At 38.5% G+C, this 13,146-nt stretch overlaps 1 protein-coding gene across 5 annotated transcripts in view; it reads left to right on the forward strand.

Moving 5' to 3' along the window:
• Positions 1-13,146, forward strand: part of TBC1D4 (TBC1 domain family member 4) — a 309,453-nt gene that overhangs the window by 252,312 nt on the left and 43,995 nt on the right. For all 5 annotated transcript variants that reach the window (XM_081130657.1, XM_081130654.1, XM_081130655.1 and 2 more), the window contains exons 5-8: positions 1,242-1,374; positions 6,714-6,805; positions 7,088-7,198; positions 12,090-12,209. In XM_081130657.1, the coding sequence (XP_080986783.1) occupies positions 1,242-1,374; positions 6,714-6,805; positions 7,088-7,198; positions 12,090-12,209 (456 nt within the window). The remainder of the gene's footprint in view (positions 1-1,241; positions 1,375-6,713; positions 6,806-7,087; positions 7,199-12,089; positions 12,210-13,146) is intronic.

The following is a 13,146-nucleotide window of genomic DNA, read 5'->3' on the forward strand; positions in this document are numbered from 1 at the left end:
CCGGGAATCGAACCCCGATCGCCCGGATCCTAGGTTAATGCTCAACCGCTGAGCCACGCCTGGCTGGGCTTCATAAGCCTTTTAAACAGTTGATAACCTAGTAAAGCAACTGAATAGTGACTGGCCACTTCATGTTCGAGCTATTCTTTTAGTAATATTAGAAGAATAAAGTTTCTTTTTAGTCTAGGTTCCACATACACTCAAATGCAGAAGTAGATTAAATCCTTTACATATTAGATTATTCTTCAACTAGGCCATAGGGGAAGGGGGAGAAGAGTCTTAAAAAAAAACACCCAGCAGTTTACAAGCATGGTGAATGGTTTGAATATCAAAGGTAGTTTTGATGGACCCCCTAGTGCTCCCCAGCTCTCCATGCAGAGCTTAGACTTTGACACAGTTCTGCAGTGCATGGGAAAACCACGCCTTACATCCACGATGTTCATATCCCAGAGAAGGCCATGTGGCCTGAAGTTGGTTTAACAATGCTGAGGATGAGCTGGTAGTTGACTTGAAGAAATAACCAGGAAACTGGAATGCTAGATTCGAACTTACTGAGTTATTGAAGAGCAAGGAAGAAAGTAGCTGGCAGTTTTCAAGCTGCTGGCCCAGTGGTGAGATCAGCTATTAGACAACACAATATCAGAACTTCTTATTGTCAACAATCAGAAGCAAAGTGATAATAAATTAGAAGCCACAGAGAAAAGATGAGCAGACTTCATAGACTTCCCCGGCATTATTTAAATGGAACTAATTTCTCCACAGAAGCTTGCTTGAATATATTTTATTTGTTTTTACACTAAAAATGGTCCAGGAGGCTAAAGTAAATAGGTGATACCCTAAAGTAAATAGGTGATATTCCTATTAAGTGAATAGGAAACCTATTTTGTTGTCCATTATATATTGCTGCTAAAACTTCTAAAACGATCTTTGAGTAACTACTTAAACAGAGACCTGATTGACTATCAAACTGCCTGTGCTAGTATAACACTGAGTGGGATTCGAAAATAACATTCAATAACAGATCAATAAAATGGTCTTATTTTATCCAGCTTTCAATTATTTGTATAATTAAAGGTCTAACTTGAAGACAAAATTTTCTAAGAGGTCTGTAGTCATCCAAGTTCCATTATTTATTATTCAGTCAGCATCAATGAAGTCTCACATTGCTGTTGGGATTGTAATGTGTTACCATGAACATGAACACAGACGTTTACAGACCTGAGTTTTGTTTCTTCCTGTAGGTGGATGAGGTAATGCTGACTCTGAAACAGGCTTTCAGTACTGCGGCCGCCCTGCAGAGTGCCAAGACCCAGGTCAAGCTGTGCGAGGCCTGCCCCATGCACTCTTTGCATAAGCTCTGTGAAAGGATTGAAGGTACAGTATAACTTGGCCTTTGCAAAAGAGGAGTTGGCTTTGGCACTTGGGAAGTGAGAAAGTTGCTACTGTCATTGAAAGGTTCTTTGTTTCAAGGTAAAACAGGGGCCCAAAGAAGCATTTCTCACATCGAAGCAAATTTGTGTTGTCAGTCTCTCCTAGGTGCTTGATTCCCCCCTCCCTTTCTTTCTCTCTCTTTTTTATTTTTAACTTTTTTTTTCTGAAGGCAGACTCAAGGAAGGAACTTGTATTTCCCACAGTTCTTAAGACTGTGCTATGTACACTGTGGGAACTGACCAAATATTTGTTAAATGAATGGAGTGGCAAAACCATCTCAGAATGTCGACTGTTAAAGTCTTTCCTTTTTCAAACACTTTCACTTGATGATGTATGCCTTTTCCCTAAATGTTTAAGACTGGAATGAAACTTGTGTGGCTTTGAGGGACATTTAAACATGACGGAGAAAATAAATGTGATATCATAAAGCAGGTTTAAAAAAAAAAAGTGTTCTGAGGAGTGGGAGGGGCATGAGGGAAGAGGAGACTCTGTGTAACTCACCTTCCCTTTCTTCTTGGTATCTCTTACAAGCAAAAAAGTTTGAAAAATACAGCACTAGAAAAAAAAACAATTTAATAAACACTTGGTAAGCATCTCCTATGCACCAGGCACTGTGCTAGGCACTGGGGGTTCAGAAGTGTTTGGGGTGAGGACTGTGCCTTCAGAAAGCTTGCAGACTAGAGTAGAGGACAGGCATGTGAGCCAGGAAATGCAATTCAGCATGCTAGATGCTATGATAGATGGGGAGAACAAAGCAGAGCATGGTCTGGCCATTGTAAATGCAGATTGTGGTTTCTCTTCAGTAAGCGGCAGAATCATAGGCACATGGCAGAATTGATGGTGAGTGTTTATTGAATATTCATTCAGCTGTGTGATCAAGGACTATTTAAATGTAATATTCAGATTTTAAATTTTGTAATTATAATTTTATGGACATAAAATGTACATTAAGATGCACATTATTTTCAAACATATAATCAACAAATGTTGGATCAGTTTGCTATCCAAAGAGAGTAAGGTTCCTTTTACTTATTCTACTGAATTTCATTGTAAATGGATCAAATTCCTCAATGTGTAAACAAACAAAATATTAAAATCATTAAAAGAAAATAAGAATATTATGTCCTTAAACAAAGAAGCCTTTATTAAGACACAAAAATGCAAAAACTATTAAAAGAAGACATTGACAGATTTGACCTTATAAAACTAAAAATTTTTATACAACAACTGCTTACTTGGAAGTTAAATGAGAATTGACAAATGAGGAAATAGCAGGTTGATATTCAGAATTTGTAAGAACTCTTATTATCTATAAGAAAAAGATAAAACCACCAGTAGGAAATTATGCAAATCATATTAAAAAAACACTCATGAAAAGGATATTAGAAGGTCCAATAATAAAAATGAAGAGATGCTCAATCATACAACATGTCAGAGACATGAAAATGAAAACAAGATACTCATCAGATTAACTGTTGGTGAAATTGTAGGGATATTAATACATTTATGTGATACTGATGGAAGTACGAATTAGCATAGCTATTTTAGGGGACAATTAATAGAAGCTCACTAACCTAAAATTGCATGCACCCTGTTAACCAGCAGTTCCATATCTTAAGAGAAATTCATATAGATTCAGAAGGTGACATTTTTATTTTCAAGGTTGTATTATTTGTAAACAATGGAACAATGAATAGGAATGAATTTTAACTGTTTATCAACTTGGATACATCTTAAAATTACATTATTTAGTGAAAAAATAATTTGCTGAATAACACCTATATTTTGATGCTATATCTGGAAAAATACATAAAATGATACCCTATGTTTCTTAAACATTTTTTTTTTTTTTAATTTGGTCTACTTTTAGACTTACATAGAAGTTGCAGTATGCTTTCAAATAGTCCTTCCCCACCCACTCCCATTGTTAACATCGTCTATAGCCCAGTGCAATGATCAGAACAGGATATTGACATTGGTACAATAATATTATCCAAACTAAACACCTCATTTGATCTTCACCATTTTTTTCATTCATGTCATTTCTTCTTGTTCCAGGATTTGAATCAGGGTCCTACATTGCATGTATTTGTTATTTCACCCTGGTCACCTGCAGTCTGCAACTCTTCCGCAGTCTTTCCTTGTCTTTTTATGATCCTTGATATTACCAGTATTGCTCAGTTATTTTGCTGAATGTCTCTCAGTTTGGCCTGTCTTGATGTCTTCTCACATTTGAACTGAGGTCCCTCCTTCCCGGCCAGAGCCCACTGATTCTATAAAAGCCAAATTTAGCTCTATTTATAATGTTCTAATATTTTTAAAATGTAGAACTTATATTACTTGGGTAAAAAAATATAAAGCAAATATATATACATAACTGGCAGCAAATATGTCCAGTGTTAATAGAATAATGATTAGTAATAGTTTCCCCTTTGTATTTTTAGTATTCAAACCTTTCACTATAAAAATAAGTTATGTCTATATAGACAAAGCTCGATAGACAGTAAAGAAGCAACTCTGTATTCCTCTTTTTAAAAATTATACTGTAGTGCATTTAAAAATATATTTTCTATTACAAAAAAGAAATTTTAAGCCCAAGTAGACAGTCTGCCAGAAGCTGGCTCTAACATGATAGGGGAGCTATCTATAGGGCTGGACCTCAGTTTGGTGGCACCTGAAGTGTGGCACCTATAGTTTTAAAGAGAAAGCATTCAAATTATGAATCCAGAATGAGCAGGGCCCCTCCCAGAATTTTGAAGGAACTCTAAAAACTTAACCTTCCCTAGCTGCAAAGTATGCATGTACCTGAAGGGAGCAAAGGAAGGGCCCATGCTGACCAGAGAAAGATTCATGCAGGTGTTTTTCCAAAGGCCTCGGATAATACCTTCTGTTATGATTTTTTTGCCCCTCCCTTTGACATCAGGCAAAGAGAGCGTAAGACAGGGCAGTGCTGTCATAATAACAATAAAAGTAATAATAGGAGTTATTATGTCTAGATACTATTGTGTTTTGCATATATTAGTCCATTTAATCCACACAGAAACCCCAAAACATTGGTACTGTTTTTAATCCGCATTTTACTCATGGGGAAACTGAGCACTGAGACACATAGTGTGTGATAACAACCACACCCACAGTACTTGGAAGGGGCAGAACCAGGATTTGAACTTGTTCAATCTGTTTCCAGAGCAGCCTGATGCCTTCTCTCTGGGGGACTCTGAGAAGGCAGGATCTTCAGGGCCAACCTGCCTTGAAGCCTGGGCCTCTCTCTGTTTCCCAGAGAGTCATTTTCATCTAAGTAAGATAGCAGCATGAATTCTAAACTTGTCTTATGCTTAGGCACAAAGTGTAAAGCTGGAAAAGACCACATTTAGATTCAACACAAATTTTTAGGAATAGAAATTTAGTGAGGAAGGTATTTGAAAGTAGTGTGTAAATATTATTTCATATCACTTACTGAGGATTACAGTGTCCTGTCAGTCCATTTGGCTGCATTAATGAGTTCTATTTTCATTGGGAAAAAGAAAAGAAAGGTAAGCATGCTGTTGGGAGCTGGTGAGCATGCTAATCGTCTGTGCCTAGGTCAAGTGAGTCTCCCCACTTAGACCGGGAGGAACAGGGCCGGCCATGCCTTCGGACCCCAGGGAATCAAGGAGACAGTGTCTGAGGGGAGCTCCAGCTCCCGAGGACCAAACCTCAGAATGTGAAACTAAAGTGATGTTGCGCATCATGGAGATGGAGCGATTATCCTCAGCCTTGTTTCCCTGCACTAACATTCGTGAGGGATAAATAACATACTTGGCTCTCAGGATCAGTAATTCACTAATCTGTGATTCCAAGATGGGGAGAAGAAGGAAGTCGCATCAGATTGGCAGTGGTGGAGGCGGAGGGGACATGTATAATTTGAAAATAAATGCCAGCAGTTCCCAGTTTCTCTACTGAAATCATGGTCTAAAGTCACTTCTGGAGCTATGGATTTAGTTATGTATTTCAAACAACTGCCCTCTTTACTAATCCCCTTTTTAATCTTTTACCTCCCAGGCATGTTCACAGGACACTGGAGTAGTAAACAACATAAAACAAAACAAATACAATCACGTGAATCAGTTTCTTAAGGTACTGCCTAAGGAACCACTTACGTAGGCTTTGCCAGCAAATGAGCTGTGGTAGTGTCTTCACATACCAAAATGAATCTCAGTGCCACTGTTTCTGTGTGTGAGCACAGAGAATTTCACAGGATTTTGTTGTAACTGCACAAAGAAAGGAGGAGCTGAGGTTTTCAGATGCTTTCTTTTCTGATTCCCAGTATATACCATACGAGTGGTTTAAAACGGGTTCAGTGGTGGCACTGTGTACATTCTGACAACCATAAAAGGAATTCTAAAACAATGAATTATTTTAAAACAATGATTTTTAAAGCAATGATTTTTAAAGAACCTTTTATAAGGTTCACTAAATATTATTTATAGCTAGATATCCTCTTTCTAATCAAAGTATAGTGGCAATACTATAAGTGGCACTTAACTATGTCAAGGAGATCTGGTCCTTAAAAATAGATGGTTATTTGAATCATTGTAAATATGAATTATACTTTCTCTTTGTAAAACAATTACAGAAACAACAATGTTTTCATGGAAAAAATTTTTTTCCCAAGGATTTAATATAAATTATGTGTAACAGTGTGATAGATATATAAATAACATGATCTAAAGAAGTAAACAATTTCTTGGTAAAATGATGCCATTAAAAATGTCACTAAATATTAATCTTGTCCTTGAAGTTTTATTACTACAGAACAAGACCTGCATGAGGGGGAAGGGATGCCTGTCTAAACTGTAGCTCTGCCTTTTAAAGTTATCAGTTATTCTTTCCTTTTTAAAGGCCAAGTTTTACTCTTAGAGGTTTTGGCCAAGGCTGGTGTTTAGCTTTTCTTTCCATGTCAGGAACTAGGATAACGTTAACTCACCCTAAGTTCCTATGGTGGCCGGTCAGATTCGTACTACATTCAATGGTATCCAGTTAAGCTGTCGATGTGATATCATTTAGAAATATTTTTGTTAATAAATCTGACTTCAGGATCACTGACGGGGGCCATGATTTTGGAGATGAGGTTTTCCATCATGTCTTCATGATTTCATTGTAGTATCCAAGGTTTGTTGTAGGCAGGGACACTTCTCCTTGAGAAGATTTATTCAGAGCCTGTTGGCAAATGGATAAGCTGCGATACATTGACTTCTGCCACGACACTCTGTTTAATACTTACCTCTTGTCATTCTCCTTAGGTCTCTACCCCCCAAGAGCCAAACTGGTGATTCAGAAGCATCTCTCATCCCTGACAGATCACGAGCAAGCTGACATCTTTGAACGGGTCCAGGTTAACCTCACTTAGGATTCTCACAAATAAGATACAAGGAATAGAATTGGGTCCTGTTTGTCTAAGTTCCTGTTCTCATTTCCGTGTCTGAAGTTAAAGATTTATATCCTATTGTACCATTGGGTAGTAGCTAGAATGCCACTGTTACTCTTGCTTCTAAGAGCAGTGAAATGCTGCGCTTTATTTATGTTTGTCTGCCAGACAGATAAGACCAAGTGGGAATGAAATAAAACCAGAGAAGCTGTGTTGCCATAGTGTGCTCTTGGTTTGTCTGTTCAACAGAAAATGAAGCCAGTCAATGACCAGGAGGAAAATGAACTTGTGATTTTGCATCTGAGGCAGCTGTGCGAAGCCAAGCAGAAGACACACATTCATATCGGGGAAGGCCTGTCGGTGAGAAGAGGGTTCTTCCTTGACCTTGTTTTGTTTCTATATTTAGTCAAACTACCACAGAAAATAGGAAAGGGGTTTCCTTTCTTTGTGTTCTCATCTTTTTTTTTTTTTTTTTTTTAAATGTATCTTTATTGATTTCAGAGAGAGGAAAGGAGAGGCAGAGAGAGAGATAGAAACATCAATGATGAGAGAGTCATTAATCGAGCCCGCAACCCGGGCATGTTCCCTGACCGGGAATCGAACCCTGATCGCCTGGATCCTAGGTTGACGCTCAACCGCTGAGCCACGCCTGGCCGGGCTGTGTTCTCATCTTTAGGACTAAAGTCCTATCAAATTTATTTTCAGTATTTTAGGTGTTTTATAGGAAATTTTAACAGGCATTGGCACATTGAGATAAAATAATTATGGTTTTAAAATGTAAAAACATTTGTGTGTTTTTGTATAAAAACATTAATAACATGTTCATGATTTAGAATGAACATGAATTTTCAGGTACATTAGTCCATTATTTCAAATTTATTTAAACATGTGGGGGAGGGAGAAACTTTCCTCCCTCCTTCTAGGTTTTTTTTTTGGCTAGTCTAATAATCAAACAGAGACAGGTGAATAAGAGAAAATTACAAAATTTGATTACATACATGTGTATGGGGACCCCACATACAAGAGAGGCTGAGGTTCAGAGACAGAAGGGGAAGTGAGGTCTGTGTGACATTCTGAGGTAAGAATGAAATAAGGTGCCTTGGGCTTCTGAGGGGAGGAAGGTCATTGCAGGATGATAAGAAGATAAGAGCAGATGTTCAGTAATTAGGAGTTTGCCCCACCCTATAGATAGGTGATAAGCTATTTCTGGTGATAACTCTTATTAGGGCAAGTCCCCTAATTTAAATTTAAGGGAGAGGTAAAAGTTTCTTGTGAACCCAGAGTCTTGATCAAAATAATCCAGATGCCAAAGAAGCACATGTTGGGGAGGCCTCCTCTGAACCCCTTCAAACATCCTATTTCATTAAAATCTTACACAGCCTTAGTGGTCAGTAGCAAACACCCAAAGAAGCAGTAGTATCATGGAGACAGCTGTTCTAGCTGCAAACTAAGGGATGCTATTTTTGTGCACGTGGTTTAATATGTGTTTCCAGCTGCATAAACAAAGCAAGACTGCCAGCAGCAGCATGTAAAGAGATAATGACATATTTACCTCTTAATAACACTAATTCAGGTTATGTCTTTATTTCACTTTATTCAAAACAAATTACATATCACTTTAGTAGTGACTCTTTATTCATTGAATAAGCTGTTCCAGAGAACTTTCTATGAGCCAACCTGTGTGATGATGGTGAACAAAAATGTGATGGATAAATGATGTTCCCTCCAGAGAAGGGCTCACATATTCCAAAGGGAATTGCAAACAGTTAAATGGACACGTATAATAGAAGCAACAAAGTAGCTTTTTAAGACTGTCCTGAGCACAAAGGTAGCTATTTCTTTGCTTTGGAGTTGGAGTAGAGAGTCAGGTACAGGGAAGAATGAAAGAATTCAAGAGGAAGGGTTTTTTGGGGGTAGGAGCTGGAGTTTTAAGGGAGATAAAGTTTGCTAATCAGAGAAGTTGAGGGAGTATGTTTTAAGAAAGGGACATTGAGCACAAAGTTGTGGAGTAACTTTGTGACCAGGAGTGAATGTACATAGTGCAAGTACATACTGTTTTTAGGGGGTGCTGGGAATGGTTGAGGAGATGAGGCTGTAGAGATAGGTAGCAGTGAAATGATGAAGAGCCTTAAGCCATAGGCCTGACTTTGTCATTGAAGGATTTCCAGTGAGAGAGTGAGAAGGTCAGATTTGTACTTTAAGGAGAAAACTTTACTGTCGCAGTGACTCTCAGTTTGTGGGGCAGGCTGGTGGGTGAGGGTGTTGACAGCCTTAGGAACTAAAGTCACGTTCTCAAGTTCAGAGAATTTAATAATAGAATATGTGAGAAGCGATTCATTTAATTATTGCATAAACTTTTATCACTCGCATACTATTACTAGGCAGTGGTGATGAGTAATGACAGCTCTTTTCTGCCATATAGCTATTCAGGAGGAGAAGTCAACATGTAATCAAATAAGTCAAAATAGGGAAATATGGTGTGATTAGTACAATGATACAAGTATGTACCAGGCAGAGATAGCACGGGTACATAAATGGATTGAATGATTCTGTCTTGGAGAGAGGCCCAACTAGAGCCTGGCGATGTGAGGAAAGGACTGAGTCAAGAGCTATTTAGGAGGCATGGTGATTAGGACTTGGTGTCTGACGATAGATACGTAAAGGGAGGGAGAGGGAGTTCCCTGGGAGAGACTTCAAGGTTTCAGATATGAACTGAGCTAGAAAATACAGAAGGAAGACAAGAGTGAGGTAGGGGATGGAAATAAGAAGAAAGAGTTTAATTTAAGAAATGTGTTTGAGATTTAATTAGAAAAATGAAGAAATTTGAGTTGATAGTGTAAGCATTGAGACAATGAGCTTTGGCATAGATTTGAAGTCAAAGGGGGATGTACTGAGGAACACCCACATTTCATGCAGTGAGTGAGTTAAAATTGAGCCAGTGAACCAGACTGAGAGGGAATTCTGGAGTATGAAGAGACTTAGATTTGTTATGGTAGGTGACCAAGGCAGGAGAAGAGTTGCAATAAGATCTACAATGATCAGTGGTATAATAGGAAGGTCAAGAGACATAAAGACTAAAATTTTTTTTTCCCAGAAGGTGTTGAGAGGTTGTTTATTTATTTTTATTTTGCTTTTTCCATCACCATTTATTCCCTCTATGCCTTCTTCCACCTCCACCTCCTGCAATCAGCACATTGTTGTCCATCCATGTCCATGAGTTTTTTCTCTCCTTTTTTTTCTTTTTTGCGCAATCCCCCCCACCAGCATGCACCCCCCACCAGAACTGTCTGCCCACTCTCCATCTGTGAGTCTGCAAACTAAAGCCTATTAATGGGTTTGCTTACCCCAGTCATTGATGGTGATAGTGATGCTGACCAGAAGGACAGAAGCGGTGCGCGAGTAGCGATGTGCATTTTCTTTTTGATGGAGGACACTAAAGATCACGGAGGAGGGGACTTCTAACAAATTGTAGTTCCTGCTAATATTTCTTCCCTCTCTGTCTCTTTCCCTACCTCCCTCCTTTTCTTCCTTCCTTCCTCCCATTTATTAGCTTGGTATTTACCGAGCAGCTATTGTGTCAGCTGTTGTGTTAAGTGCCAATACAATTTCCCTATTTAGGTTGTGTCATTAGCTTGAATGCCTTAGAATATTGGGTCTCCCAGTCCTTTATACACACCTACAGCCCAGTTCAGCCCGCATCCATATCTATTGTTCCCTTCCTTCCCTTTTCCTTCCTTTCTGTTTCTTAGTGGGGGTCATTTTTTTTTTTTTTTTACCAGTAATTTCTTAGACTGCCCCTTGGAGCCAGTATTAGTATGGACCTTTATTGCTCCTGCGTAGACTTTGCTAAAGTCTCTAGTCCGTTTTTCAGCTTTTTTTTTTTTTTTTTAACATTTCTTTATTGATTTCAGACAGAGGAAGGGAGAGGGAGAGAGAGAGATAGAAACATCAATGATGAGAGAGTCATTGATCGGCTGCAGCCCACAACCCGGGCATGTGCCTTGACCGGGAATTGAACCCTGATCGCCTGGATCCTAGGTTGACACTCAATTGCTGAGCCATGCCTGGCTCGGCCGTTTTTCAGCTTCTGATTTCCATGTCCTTTAGGTGATTTTGGAACACTCCTTTACAGATAACTTTCCCACAGACACTCCTTTCACAGTCTATAGAAAGAAAAAGAGATACATTTGAGTTTGAGATACTAAAAAATCTGCTTATAAATCCTGATCAGTGATTCTTCCTATCCAAGGTTTTATGTCCATCCTCACTTTCCTAAGTTACCCCTCATTGCTTCCTTCTGCTTTAATCACACACCCATGCTGACTCCCATGAGCATTAGTCTTTATGACTTTGCTAACATCATCCCCACTGTGGGAAATGTCTTATTCCACTTTCTTTATTTACCTGAATCTTTCCTATTCTTTTCTTCCTGACCACTGAGACGCACAACCCATCTTCATGCTTCCAGATTTGATATTTCCATGTTTGTGGCAATGCTTAATGTAAATATATTCCCTCCCAAGCAAATGATAAGGTTTCTTGGAAGTTTTCTGGCACTAAGAACCATGTAATATACATAGTAGGCTTCTTAGATTAGTAGGATGAACTATAGAGAGAACCTAAGATAGTGAACACATTGTAGATTCTCATACAATTTAGCATTTTCAGTGAATACTTGTTGATCCAAAAGATAAATGGCCCACTCAAAAATGAAAATGGAATTATAACAGAGGCAATAGGGGAATCCAGCTTTGCTAGAAGCGGCTTTGTTTTTTGAACATATTTTCTGTGCTTTCCTTGGTAATTTGAGTACAAATATGCAACTTGAAAAGGAATGGTTATAATTGTTAATAAAAATAACAGCAGTAAAAACATCTCCAGTGTAACTTTTGTTAAATGCAGCAGGAATAAATTAGCAGAAAGAAAAGACATAAAGGAAAGATCTGATTTCTGTCTCTTTTATTACTTACAATATTAAAAAGTAAATCCTGGGAGTGGGGAGGGGTGGGGTCAGTCAGGGGAAAATGGGGAGCATCTGTAATACTTTCAACAATAAAGATAAATTTAGGAAAAAAAACATCCTTTTCCTTATAATCTGTGTGTTCACAGTGTGGAACCTAAATGATTACTCCTCAATATAGCTGCAGAAGAATCCTATGCTTTTTAATGGCTTAGTTATAAGTCTGCCTTTAAAGCCACATTTAACCTTGAGTATTCCCAAACCAAAATTTATCTGTTTTTCTTTCTGTAGACCATTTCAAATAGTACAATCCCAGAAAATGCAACAAGCAGTGGAAGGTTCAAACTCGACGTTCTGAAAAATAAAGCTAAGAGATCTTTAACTAGCTCCCTGGAAAATATCTTCTCAAGGGTAAGATTACACTGAGACTGTTAACAGTGTTTTTGAACTGCTGGTGTTTTTGAACTGCTCTGCTTCATTCTTAACTGGCTCACAGAAGATTTCTTGTTTAAAAAAAACTACTAAGATAACTTTAGTTAACGTTTATTTAAAATAATCTCTCTAAGTTTCATTCTCAGATATAGATTTATCCTAGTGTTTATAATATCTGAATTTCAGTAACAGAGATTTATTAGTGGAGATATATAGAAAGGGGAAAATAGAATATTGATGCCCAATACTTTAGGAACTTTTTACCATTAGCCACATAAAGTTATAAAAAAATCCTTCTTTTGCTCATTTTAGGATCTGATAGGAAATGCTGCAAATAGTGAGGATAAGTTAACAGATATTTATGTATTCCTTTTAGTAAATTTGGAGGGAGAAAATATTCTGTTTAAAAATAAGCAAAGCAATTCCTCTTCCCCTTCATTTTCTTCTTCCTGAATAATTCAATCCTAGTGTTGTTAGATGAGATCAGTCAAGGTGGGTGTCTTGGGGCTGGAGGGCAGGGGAACCTCAGTGGCTCAGAGCAGGGAGACACAGCCTTGTGGGTGCTGTGTGTGGGGTGGCCCAGTGCAGCATGTGGAAACCAGAGTATGGTGAGGAGGGTGCCAGCTGAGGAAGGCAGCCTCGATCAGGAATTTGCAGCTTGAGTTGGTGAGGAGGCTGTCCCTGTAGAGGGATGGCCCAGTGCAGGGGATCAGAGCCAGAGTAGAGGGGAAAAAGCACTCAAGGTGCCCGATGAATGGAGTTAGTCTGTGCAGGGTGAGGATGGCATCCATGTCTGGGGGTGGTAGCCCTAGCATGGGTGTTGGAACCTGAGTAGGATAAGGAGAATGTCTGTGAGGTGACAGTTGTAGAAATTGTTTACACACAGGGGACTGATCAAATATATAAATATTTTAAG

This window comes from Miniopterus schreibersii (genome assembly GCF_964146895.1).
Source record: "Miniopterus schreibersii genome assembly, chromosome: 2".
Lineage (NCBI taxonomy): Eukaryota > Metazoa > Chordata > Mammalia > Chiroptera > Miniopteridae > Miniopterus > Miniopterus schreibersii.